General features: G+C 44.2%; 1 protein-coding gene across 4 annotated transcripts in view; it reads left to right on the top strand.

Moving 5' to 3' along the window:
• Positions 1-12,209, top strand: part of CDK15 (cyclin dependent kinase 15) — a gene marked incomplete at both ends in the record, with an annotated part of 86,375 nt that extends 74,166 nt beyond the window's left edge. For 3 of the 4 annotated variants that reach the window (XM_082630827.1, XM_082630826.1, XM_082630824.1), the window contains 2 exons: positions 2,159-2,298; positions 12,100-12,209. In XM_082630827.1, coding sequence (XP_082486953.1) covers positions 2,159-2,298; positions 12,100-12,209 — 250 coding nt within the window. The remainder of the gene's footprint in view (positions 1-2,158; positions 2,299-12,099) is intronic. The other variant, XM_082630825.1, reaches the window with a different exon arrangement.
• Between the last annotated feature and the right edge of the window lie 467 nt (positions 12,210-12,676).

The following is a 12,676-nucleotide window of genomic DNA, read 5'->3' as shown; positions in this document are numbered from 1 at the left end:
CTTTCTTTCATTTGTCCCCCGGAAGTGGCCTTGCTCTGCTTCTATGTGTCCCCACAAGCCCCGTAAGCTCCATCAGCCTTTCCTGGCTTTGGCAGCCACCCCACCTAGGTACAGTCTAAATAAAACCAGTATGTACGCCCGGGCTAACACGGGTTGGAACAAGTCCCCTAGCCTTCCTTGCCCAATCAGATCGCAGCTCCTAAGCCCCTTCTCCAGAGCAGTTCTGTAACAATTCAGTTGTTATGAGCATGCTGGGTGGGAGTGTGCAGAGAAAACACATCTCTGACTGGGGTGCAGTGTGGAGGTGGATGCATCGCTCCCCTCCCCCCCCCATAACCACCTGTCCACCCGCCCACCCCCGGAAGTTCAGAGAGGTTTCAGGCCCTAATTTCGCCACGCATCCCACTCCACCACCCTGTCGTGAAAACGGACTGGCTAAAATCTTTTTCACGAGATTTTCCCTGAGTCTCCTTCCAGACTGGTCCTGGGTCCTGCTGATCTGAACCAGCTTTCGCACTCTGGACTCCTATTTCATTGGCCCTGAAAATCTGCGCCTGGGCAGGGCACCCTAGATGGAGAAAAGACCCGCCAGTACTTCAGGCCGCAAACTACTAAGCAGGCCTCCACCCCCGGTTCCCTTCTCTTCCAGCTGGCCTGGAGATTTGCAAGGACCGGGGATTTGCAGATTTCTTTTCTATTTTAAGTCTGTGAAGCATTTACTCTGGAGTTTGAGGGTAACGTTAGCTATCTGTTTGCAGAAACAGTTTTATGTCATGGGAATCAGATACCTGAAAGTTTTTAATGCAAATCTTATGCAAAAATTAGGCAAATTCCACCTCTGGGCCAGGACTTCCTGCATCCCTGCATCATGGCACCTGGGGAGGGAAAGGGTATCTGTTTGTCGCTTCAGGTTGATATGTACATTCAACCTTAAGGAAGCCCATCTGTTTTTGCTTAATTGGGGAGTTGCACGGCCATGCAACTGAATTCTGAACATCAGGCATCAGTTCGGAAGTTAACTGTGTCTCCGGATCAGCACAGTTTTCTGTCTTGTGCTTTCCACTTGTAAACCTGTCTGTGGTCTCTAGAGATGGGTGTACTTAAATGATTGGCACTAGATTAGCAAAGACTTTCAGCCACTGTAAGTAAATAGGAAGCATGGAAGACTCACAGGGCCTGCAGGGTCAGCCCCTTGCCACCCTCCCTGGCTTCATATCAGGCCCCTCTCCTCTTTGTCCCAGGCCAGCAAACTGGCCTTTCTTCCTTTCTTTAAAATCACTCTTCTCCCTCCCACCCTGGGGGTCTGCAACGCCTGCCCCTCCCCTGCCCCAGCTCTTCAGCTCTCAGCTCAAATGCTGCTTCCTCAAGAAAGTTCTCCCTGACCACCTCCCAAGTCTGGACCTTTTTCTTCCCAATTGTGCTTATGCATCTGTATGACCATTTGATTAGTGTCTGACTCCTCTGCGAGATTAAGCTGCCAGAAGACAGCTTCCCTGCATCTCCCAGATCCAACCGCCTACATAGTAGTTGCTCAGCTAATGGATTTGCTGAACTCCAAATTTATCATTCAACATAAGGTCAACTTGAGGATTTGTCCTTACTGTCATTTGGATACTTAATTATCTTTCTTGCCTATGCTCCATCTCAGGGGAAACCAATAGAGCTTCTTAGAGACAAACCCTGGGAGCTGAGCTTCAGAAACACTGTAAATAAGGGTTTTTTCCACCCAAGTTTCACCCTCCAGAGTCTCCTCTTTCCCTCTTCCCCTCCCAGGATTCTGTGCTTCTCACCCTTGGAACATATTTCCATCTGGGCTTTTCTGCTTGCTAGAGGCTGCTGTGTCCCTCAAAGAAGAATCCTTAATTATATATTTCTGTTTCTATTATTACAATTCCAGGTCCTTTATGTGCACCTGGTACCCAGAGCCACGGTGGAGGGGGCGGGGGCGGGGGCTGAATGGTGGTAATGCTGGAAATTTCCCTTTATCTTAGTAACAGGACAGGTAAGAGTTTCAACTTGCCGTCAACTTTACTAGTCCCAGGAAAATTCTATTTGAAACTCTCCTAGCCATCTCCTTTTCTTTACTTTTCTTCTTTCCCCCTTGATTTTTCAGAAGTGAGGCCTCTGGAGAAACTCTTTTTCTCTCTCACTTTTCCAGGTTAGGCAGGGCTCCGGAAGCTGAAGACCTGGCCTCCCAAATGCTGAAAGGCTTTCCAAGAGACCGTGTCTCCGCCCAGGAAGCACTGGTTCACAATTATTTCAGGGCCCTGCCTGCTCAGCTGCACCAACTTCCTGATGGTGAGCAAGGGAGTGTGTGTGTGTGTGTGTGTGTGTGTGTGGTGTGTACATGTACACATGTAAGTCTCGGTGTCTAAGTATTTTCTCAGTGCACTGGAGAATGATAGAATTTGCAACCAGAAGTGAGCTTAGAGCTGGGAGAAGTGAGATGGGTTCAAATCTTGCCTGAGGGTTTTTTTTGCGATTTTCTAAAACTCCAAAGTTGAGGGTTGAGGTGACACAGATCTCCTTGTAATGATCCAGACTTTTCCCATGTACTCACTTACTCTTAGAAATTGGATGAGATGAAAGTTGCCTCTGAGTTTGCTTTCACTAGCATCTGCCAGGAGAAGCAAAACCAAAGTTTCTAACAACCCCCTTTTCTCTTTCCGTAGAGTAAGATGATAGGTGACACGGATATATCAGGAGAGGAGAGCTGGGCCTGTCTTGATTGGGAATCTGATGCTGCCCAAGGAAGTACGGGGTGGGGCATGGGGAGAGGGGAACGTCCTCCCAGGCTGGACGTTCACGGGAAGCACAAGTTACCCTGTAATCAGCTTTGCTGCCTGGGCCTGAAGTCATCCTCCAAATCTGAAAACTGCTGAGAGATCATGTGGCTGGAGCGCTCCTCATGTTTCTCAGAACGTGGCCAGGAAAGGCTGTGCAGAAGTTGTGGGCAGTGCAGTCATGGCCCCGGCTGTTTGCAGGGGACTATCCTTAGGTGGAGTTTCTTTGATAACATCCAGCATTCAACTGAAAACAGTTTTTAGAAGTCCTAAGCCAGAGAGAAGAAAGCTAATAAGGAAGGTCTAGGGGCTCAGACTGGGTGGGGGAGGGTCCTGGGCTGGGGGGTGTGATGGGGCGAGGATGGGCATGGGGTGGGGAGCTGCTGTTCAGTAGGCTTAGGCCTGTGGTCTGGCCAAAGTCTCCAGGGTTTGCAGACGCAGCTCCACTGTAACTGGGACATTGTCCTGCAACAGCCCAAAGCTCTTAGTTTAGGATTTTTTGAGGTATTTTATTATTAAAGTGAGTCATTTAGGATCTCCAAAAATAACCATAATCATACAACTGGGGTTAATGTCTTGCTTAACCCTGTAAGAAGAGTCGGTCATCAGTATTTATTAAGTTGCCATCAAGTGTCAAGAACATATTAAGTACTATAAAATTTGAGGGAAAAAAGAGGCTTGTCCTTGACCTCAAGGATCCTATGCAGTGGGAGGAAAAGAGGGTGAGGAAGAGGAAACAGGACACCCTCATACACATATTAGCACAAATCATATCTAAACAGCTAAAGTCTGTGCATAATCAGCTGCAGATGTTCAGAGAATATGTGTGCGCTAAAGGCAATTCTTTGGAGGTACTAGAATAACTCAAGTTAAGATGGATGAGACTGGAGGTGACTCTGGAATAGAATTTGGAAGGAGGGGAGGGACGTGGCTTGGCATATGGGTGGAATAAAGGACATTCCACCAGACCTACAATTCTTACGCCCTTCCTGGTACCTCACCCCGAGCTTTATCCCCATCCGCTCCCCCACTCCCATCTCAATCCCCTCTTCCCAGTCTGAACCCCTAGATCCCCCCTTCTTAGCTTTCTCCTCTTGGGCTTGGGGCTTCCAGCTACCACTTCACGCAAGTATACACGCTGGGGGTGTACACACACACACACATACACACACATTCACGTTCCCTCTCTCCATTTAAAGAAACTTCTCCCATGGGCCCTCCTCCAGGATTTATTATTCTGTGTACTGAGAACCACTGGGGATCTTCAAAGTTTTCTGGGCACCAGCTTTTCCTTGATGAAGAGTAATTAGGAGAAAATCACTGTGCAAACTGATGTGTTGTTAGAAACCTGGGTTTTGATTCATCCTGGTCATCTGAAGCAAAGCCACCGACAGAAGGACTCTGTTGTGTGTGTGTGTGTGTGCATGCGTGTGCGTGCACATGCAGGTGTAGGAGAGGGACCAATCTGTATTCCTTCTCTGTTCACCCAGCCACAGAGCCCAAATCTACTTTGACACTTTTAGAAAAATGAAAAGATGGAATCTTGCAGGAGCCTGCCTGTGCTGTCGGGGAGACAAGGAGTGCTCACAGCAGGAGGGAAGTTGACTTTTCTTTATACATATAGGGGTTTTTCCATGCAGAGTTTAAATTATGCCTGATAAAAGGAGTTTCGTGGATGTTTCAGTTCTTTCAAATTCTCCTGGCTTCCTCCCAATTAAATGAGGTTTGTCAAAGCCACAGGGCTCTGCTGCTGTTGCCTCGGCCGACAAGCACTTCCTGCAGCGACATCTCGAATCCCCGAGGGAGAAGATGAAAGGGCCAGCGCCAACAGACAGGGGAAGGGGGGCAGATCGGGGTGTGTGTGTGGGGGGGTGCAGAAATAGGTTTAGAGACAGATCGACAGATAGGACATGGACAAGAAGACAGGGAAAGCAAAGGTACCAGGAAAATTGGAAAGAAAAATAGAGTAAGACAGAGCAGCCACTGGGGCCAGTTTGTGCACCTTGAGAACAGTGGCCCTCACCAAGGGCGCGTCTTCTAAGGGTGCACTCCCTTGGCCGGGCAGTGCCAGCCTACTTCTTCATTGTCCATGGCAATGAGCCTTTATTAAGAGCCTCCTTTGCAGACGGGAAGAACCGGCCGGTAATCACAGTTCCCAACCCTCAGGGACACACAGTCTCCATGCAAGGGGTGGGCTGCCCCAGGCATAAGAACTGTGCAAAAATAAGACATGCTCTTGCGAGTGGTGTGTAAAGAGAGTTTCCCTTCCATAATTATGCAAGAAATTTTGCTCTCTGGTGGCAGGATGGAATTACTTACGGGGTTATATTTGTATTATTTTATTATTCTGGTTTTATTCCGGTTGCAGGATAACAAAGTTGTCACTTTAAAATATATTCTGTTTCCCCTTTGATCTGGGAGATTCCAGCTCTTATTGTCTGCCCTCTGACGAAGACAATTTAAGCATGAAACCTGAGGCTGGGAACCGTGTGAAGAGTGGAGAGACAGCCTAAATCCCAGCGGAAGCAGGGCACAGAAATTCCCCCACAAAATGCAAGGGTTGCTCTCATCCATCCATGTCTGTTTTCACGAAGCCGAGAGGTCCCAAACAACACTGTCCCTAGTTTGTGGCAGTAAGCTTATGGCCAGAGGAAATCGGGGGGTCACTTGCCACGAAAATCCAGGAGTTCTGGGCTTAGTTCCCTTTCGGAGCACATTCTCAAGTGGAGAAGCATGAATACTAGAATGGCGAGCATGTGGGAATTTCTGCCAAGCGCGGACATTTTCCCTTATTGACTCTTGAACACCTGAAGAAACATTAGTTGAAGGAGAAATAATTGGTCGTCTCTCTCAAAACACACCCAACAGCAAGCTAATTGCTTTTGCAGATGGCCTGGGAGACACGCTACCCACTCAAGTCATCTGCCTACGGCCACACTTGTGGTCCTCACGGCTCAGCCAGCAGTGCAGGACATCAGCTGGGGCAGCTAGGACCTAAAATTAGGCCCTTGGCAACTCTCTAATCTTAGCTGCAGGTTCAGCTTCTTGCTTTAATTCCCTTTGCCCTCAGCATGAACTTGGGCTCTGGGAAAGGAACGCTGCTTAACGACTTGAGAGTGAGGGGAGTAGAAAATCATTAAGCTGCCCCTTCTAGAAGCTGGCTCCACTCCTTTCTTGCAAGGAGCCTTCCAAATGTTCCCCTTGGAAAGTTAAGACTGATTTTGGAACCTAGCCATTTTGAATCACAGACACTGATCCACAAAAGTATTTTTTATCTCGGGCAGTAAATGCCACGTGATTTAAGAGTCTGGTCCTTAAGCCATGGTCCTTGATCGTCAGGACATCAAAGGCTGTCTCTCTCTGTGGGTTGGTCCCATTTTGCTTTCTAAATCCCAGACGTGAGTCTCTCCCATGCCTTCCTGGTCTAAATCCCCCTTCTCCTTTAAAACAGGTTTCAGCATCTTAAAACAAAAAACAAAACAAAACAAAAAACCCCTACAACTTAAAAGCTTGCAATTGATTTTGTAATTTTGTAAAAATAATTTACCAGAGTCCTTCCTGTCATCATATACTTTGGTACCTATAGGGATGGAAGAAGGCATGGCACTTACCTCTACCCTTCGTCACATCACCCTAGTATCTATACTCTGCTAGTTCTTCAGCAGGCCTGATTCATATTGCTCCATTAAAATCTGAGTAATTTTTTGTTTTGCTCCAATAAAAGAAGTTCAGGCCTTCTTTTACTAATATCTCTTTAATATATTTGAAGATCCCTTGATATCACTTTCTAAAGCTCACTTCTCTAGGCTGACTTCCTTTGACCTCCACCAAACATACCCAATATATATTGTTTATTTTACCTTTTAACTATTTTGCCTCATTATTCTATTCTGAACCTATTCCAGTTATGTTGCTTATCTCTGAGACTATGGACCCACCCTAGACTCAGGTTTGTAACATACTGGGAGAGTTATTTTCCAGTTCATTCATGGAAGATTTACTGAGGGTCTATTAGATATGAGATTGAGGGATACAAGTATATAAACGGCCGTAGACCAAGTGTGAAGTGCTCTGACAGTTCAAAGGAGGTGAGATTAAACTCCAGCTGTAGGGGTCCAGGATGGCTTTGTGAGTGGGTCTTGAAAGATGCTGGGGTCTGGATGGTTGGGGAGGAAGGATATCCAGGGAGAGGAGTGTCATCCTCCTCTGAATGCCATCTAATATTATCTGAAGGTATCTTCTCTTTAATAGTAGTACAATCCTGACTCATATTCCATCCTAGGTTTTACTCCTCATCATTGTATGCCTTCTTGCAACAATTTAAACCTTCTTTAACATGTACCAGCAAAGCTTAGTTTAGCTCTTTGTGTGCTAATGATTTCAAATCTACTCTGTTTATTGCTTTTATTGTCTAGTCTATTCAAAGTTTAACCAGAATATTTTGTCATTCCACAGGCCAGGTTTCGGAGGTTGGGTTTCGTAGGGAAGAGGGAAGGGAGATTCTGAGCCAGGTCTCTCAATCCTATTCTGCTTCTAGGAGTTTATAACCTAACTCAGACCACTCTGTCTACCTTTTAAATCCTCTATTAATCAGTACTTAAGAAGCAAGTTAGGAAGTGTCCTCCATAACACACTTCTTTACCTTCTATGCTCAGTGTTGTCCTCAACCCACTCTAATACATTAGAATACAAGAGGTTGGGTGGAGATATGGCTTAAGATGTTGTGTAGAGTTAACGTTGGTAGGAAAAGTCTGGGTAAACCAAGTCCCTCAGCTCTACCAACCCCTTAAGTTGGTTAAATTTGTTAGCATCATGGACTGAAAGAATCTCCAAATAAAGATAAATACTTCAGGAAAGAGTTAGAGACCCTTTGACAAGAAAAGGATCTTGGGACTCATTATTCCATGTCTTCATTATATAGATGAGTCCCTAATACCCAGAGAAGAATAGTGGCTGCCATTTATTGGGCGTCTATGTGTTTTACATAAATTCTCATTTAATCTAGATACTAACTGTCAAATCTAGAGTTATTATCCTCATATTACATATTAGAAAACTGGGGCTGAGAGAGGCTAATTGCTCAAAGTCATACAGCTAGTAAGTGGGAGAGGCAAAATTTGACTGTTAGTCAGACTCCCAAGCCACTGTCTTCCACTTCTCATCACTGCTTGCTAAAGATCACGAGGAAATTTAGTACTGTAACACAACCAGGATTAGAACCAAGATCTTGACTCCCAGCCCTGTGACCTTTCCACTCTCTCGTCATGCCCTATGTTTATTTTAAAGCCTTCCCAGGAAATATGTCACATGTTCCCAGGTAACATGTTCAATATCTCACAATTAAGAGGGCTCAATTTTATGTTTAATAAAGACTCAAGCCCTTGACCTCTTCCTTAATCCTTAATGTCATCTGGTCTTAGTTTGTTCTTTCTTTTTCTTTTCTTTTTTTTTTTTTTTTTTTGTTTGTAACACAGTCACCCTTGGGTTTTAAGATTTCTTAATCAGTGCTGGTTATTATTTTTTCCTTACTATTACTTATTCAGTTTTGTAAGAAAAATATCAGGATCCAATGGAAAATTGGGTAAAGGCACAAAATAGCAATTTACACAAAGGAAATGAAAAAAACATACCAACACATGGGATAAATAGGCAGTCTAACTAGTGATTAAATAAATACAAATAACTGTTAAAGTAGTTATTTTTTCCCCTCAACTTAGTGACTCCTAACTCCCAGTGCTGGGAAGATTGTGGTAAAATGATTCTCTGCAGATGGTGGTGTAATTTGGGGCAACCTTTGCAAAGCATTTTGCCATACCTATCAGGAGCCATAAAAATGCTAACAACATTCAACCCTATACTTTGGTTCCTGGAAATTATCCAAAGGAACAATTGAACAGAAAAGAAAAAAAAAAAAAAACCAAACCCTAGATGCATAAAAATGTTCATTGTGGTGTTGTCTATAATTTTTTTAAATTCTAAAAGATAAAAGAAACTCTAAATATTCAACACAAGAGAACTGATTGGATAAATATTGTTATATTGACTCAGCATACAGTACTATGTAACCATTTAAAATGATAATTCACAGGAGTGTGGGGTAGTATGGAAATGTTTACCTTATGACACAAGCTAAAAGAAAGGATACAAAATTGCATATTATAATGCACCTGTGAAAATGTATTATGCATATCAACAAAACTGGAAAGTAGAGTACAAAAATAAAAATGCTCTTCTAGCTGAGGGGAATTGTGGGTAATTTTTTTCCTTTTTTCAAAGTTTTCTTTCATGTTGATGTTATATTGCCTTTATTGTTTAAAGGAATAAAGTAAGACAAATGGTACAGGGAGTTCACGCTCTGGATTGAGAGTTAAAAAACTTGAGTTTTCTTCTTTTTTTCCCCAGCATCACATGCATTATTGGCCCTCATAAACCTCAATTTCTCAGTCTGCACAATGGGTTAACACTAGTTTCCTGCACCCCAGATTGACAGAATGTTTATTTTATAAAGCTTTTAACTCACTGATTTCAAGGGTTCACATAAATGCCCTCCTGGGAGAATGAGAGGAGGGAGGGAGAGGAAAAGATAAATAGGCACTAATTAATTTTAAACGGAAAGATCATCTGCTTTAATCGGAAATGCATGTGTGCTGTGCCCCTAGTCAGAGTTTTAAGTGCACTCCATGTTAGTTAGCAACTTCAATTTAAAGTAGTGTGTGATCCTTTGGGCTTTGAAGATATGAAGCCTATATACATACACATGAGCTAAAATTACCGCTCAGTCACAGAGGCTGTGTGCACTATGAATAATTAAATGCACTAAGCAACTCCAGCTGATGGATTGATGATGTGCAAGAGTAGCGCGAAAACCACGTGACAAGGAAAATTACAAGACATTTTGAAATGATGGTTTAATTTCCAAGCTTTCTTTTCAACTTGTGCTTTCTCTTTCAGCCATTACAGGCAAGTAGAAGAGATTTGATTGTCTTGTTTCCTGTGAAAGGTTATTTAGCTCCTCAATGCCATTAAGTCACTTTCTGCACTCCAGTGCACTGAGACTTCAGCAGGTTATCAGCCCAGGAAGAGTAAATGGAGACACCAGGATCGGATTTCTAAAGGAAGGAAAGTTAAAGCAAAGTTTGAAAGCGGTGACAGCCAACAGCCAGGAGCTTAGGAACTCAATTAGACTGAAAGACAACTATCTCATTATCTCATTCCGAAATGATCTAAATACATAAGAATCTCAAAGTTTTAAATAAACTTGTCCTACTGACTGTCTAGATGACTGAATTTCCCTTCTCAAAAAGTTTTTAAACACCCACTTTTGTATTTATTTATTCTAAGCGCAAAGCAGCTGCAATAATTATGCTGTCAGATTCAGAAAGCTAATGAGGAGTCAGCAAATGGAGGGTTTTGCATTTGTGAGATTGCTACAGGAGAACCACTCGGCTGCTTTCTTCCTTCTTTCTTTTTTTTTTTTTTCCTCTTGTTTTCTTTTTCTTTCTCTGTGAGTTGGGAAGGAGAGTCGGGCAGTCCATGGCCAAATTGAAATCTCTTTGATTAACTGGTTGCTTTCCCAGCACTGTTCTGCCACGTTTCTCTCTCTCTCTCTCCCTCTCTCTGTCTTTGTCTCTTTCCCTCCCTCTCTCTCTCTTTTTTGTTCTCTCCCTCTCTCTCTCCGCCTCCCCGCCCCGCCTCCCTCATTGCTATTGAGGAGCTATTGCTTTTGAGGGACATCTTCATGCCACTGTCCCCAAGGTAAGAGGACACTTCTTCCTGAGAGACGTTCCCAGAATGGTTTGAACTTGAGTCGATTTGAGAGTAATCTGTAAAGTTTAATATGCACTGTTTATTTGAACTGTTTGACTGTTTACACTATGACCCGAGCTAAAAGAAAGTAGACTACAAAATTGCGTGTTATAATGTACCTGAGAAAATACATTATGCATATCAACAAGACTTGAGGTCTCCCCTTTCCAGTCTAGCAAATATGTAACTCCAAACTGAAGGAGTCAGGGCCACAGCTTACCCAAGGTAGCCAAGACAGAGTCAGCATTGCAGGTTTATTTCTTGCCTTTGGGTGTGAATAGCTTCCAGCAAACAATATTATTACGGCATTTTATGCTTTCGGTGCACCAAAGCTGGAGCTTCTCTTTTTTGTGAAACTGTGTGGTATTTAGAGCAACCCAGTTTGTACAGCTTGTGAGCTTTGGAAAAGCAGTGCCCAAGTGGAAGAGTGTCCTGAGCAGGTTTTGTGGATGTGCTTTGGTGACGATATGGCTGTTGCCCCGGATGTTTTTCTCAGATGGTACCTGTGCTAATGCTTGTAACAATGGCTACTGGTTATTAAAGATATATGGCATATCAGAGCAACCCAAGACGTTTGGCACGTATTATCTTCTCTAAGCTGAGAGCAATCTGCCCGCAAGTTTTCTTATCCCCATTTTGCAGATGAGCCCCTTAACATGTTAACTTTTAGAGGACGTGGCCCATAAGTTTAGCATAGTAAAGCACCCAGGGACAGCACACATTTAACAAACACAGGCATTTATAAAAATGCAAACTGTCAGCATTCTGAGCTAACCAAATACATGAGTCTGAGGGCATAGGTAATATACATATATTTCAAAAACATTTTCTAATCTACAAAAGTTGCACCTTAGAGTCTATTTAAATGGATTGCCAAATGTATCTAATGTAACAGAAATTTGAAACTTTCCAAAGCATTATCTAGCCCAGCACCATGCTCACTGCCTGTCATCACTGGGACCCGTGTCCAGACTCCTTGGCTTGATTTTGGCCCTTGTTGTTAGTGTGTGTGTGGCTCCCAGTTCTACTCCTGTTTTGACCACCTTCAGCACCAAGGTGCCTTACCCAAGGTTCATTTGGTAAATATGCATTGAAGTGAATCGAATTGAAGTGAATTGAATAGGACGCACTTGACAGCTATTCAGTAAAGTGAGTTATCCATGAGTCAGTATAAGTTATTGATGTATGAGTCTGGCTCACATTTTGATGTCTCTTCGGGTGACAAATATTACAACAGACATAAAAAATACACCGTGGGGCTTCCCTGGTGGCGCAGTGGTTGAGAGTCCGCCTGCCGATGCAGGGGACACGGGTTCGTGCCCCAGTCCAGGCAGATCCCACATGCCGCAGAGCGGCTGGGCCCGTGAGCCATGACCGCTGAGCCTGCGTGTCCGGAGCCTGTGCTCCACAACAGGAGAGGCCCACGTACCGCAAAAAAAAAAAAAAAAAAACCACCGTGAAAGATCCCAGGAAATAATATGTTGGTGCTTTTCTCTTTTTTTCCCTACAGTGGAGTCTTTATTTACAGTTTCGGGAGTGAGGCTAAAGCCAGAAATGTGTGACCTTTTGGTCTCCTACCAGAAAGGTCACCACCTAGCCGGGTTTAGCAAATGCTGGTGAAAAGAAAGGTCAAGATCACCAAGATTTTCCAGGTAAGTGGTTCCAACTGTTTGGCTCCTTATGGATGGAATTGAAAATCAACCACTGTCCAGTGAAGACCTGGTTCATGGGTTCAGAGCACCTCTGTCCTGTGCCTGGCTCTTCATTCCCACTCTGGGCACAGAGGCCTAGGCCTCACAGGCCGTGAAAGGAGGATGGCAGTGTGCATCAGCTCCCACTGCCAGGGGACTGACAAGACTCCTGAGACAACCCTTACACGTCCCTGTAAGGCCTTGAGCTGACACATTGGAATACAGGACTCCACTGACATGTTAAATTCCCTTAACTACCTAGTTCTCCCTGTCAGCTGATAGGACAAAATCAGAGGTCAGGGTGACCAACTGTCCCCATTTGCTCGAGACCAAGGGGTGTCCCAGGATGTGGGATGTTCGGTGCCAAAATTAACACAGTCCCGGGTAAACCAGGAT

This window comes from Mesoplodon mirus (genome assembly GCF_964341445.2).
Source record: "Mesoplodon mirus genome assembly, chromosome: 8".
NCBI classification, from domain to species: domain Eukaryota; kingdom Metazoa; phylum Chordata; class Mammalia; order Artiodactyla; family Ziphiidae; genus Mesoplodon; species Mesoplodon mirus.
The sequence above is the reverse complement of the archived record's forward strand: the minus strand, read 5'-3'. Positions and strand labels throughout refer to the sequence as shown.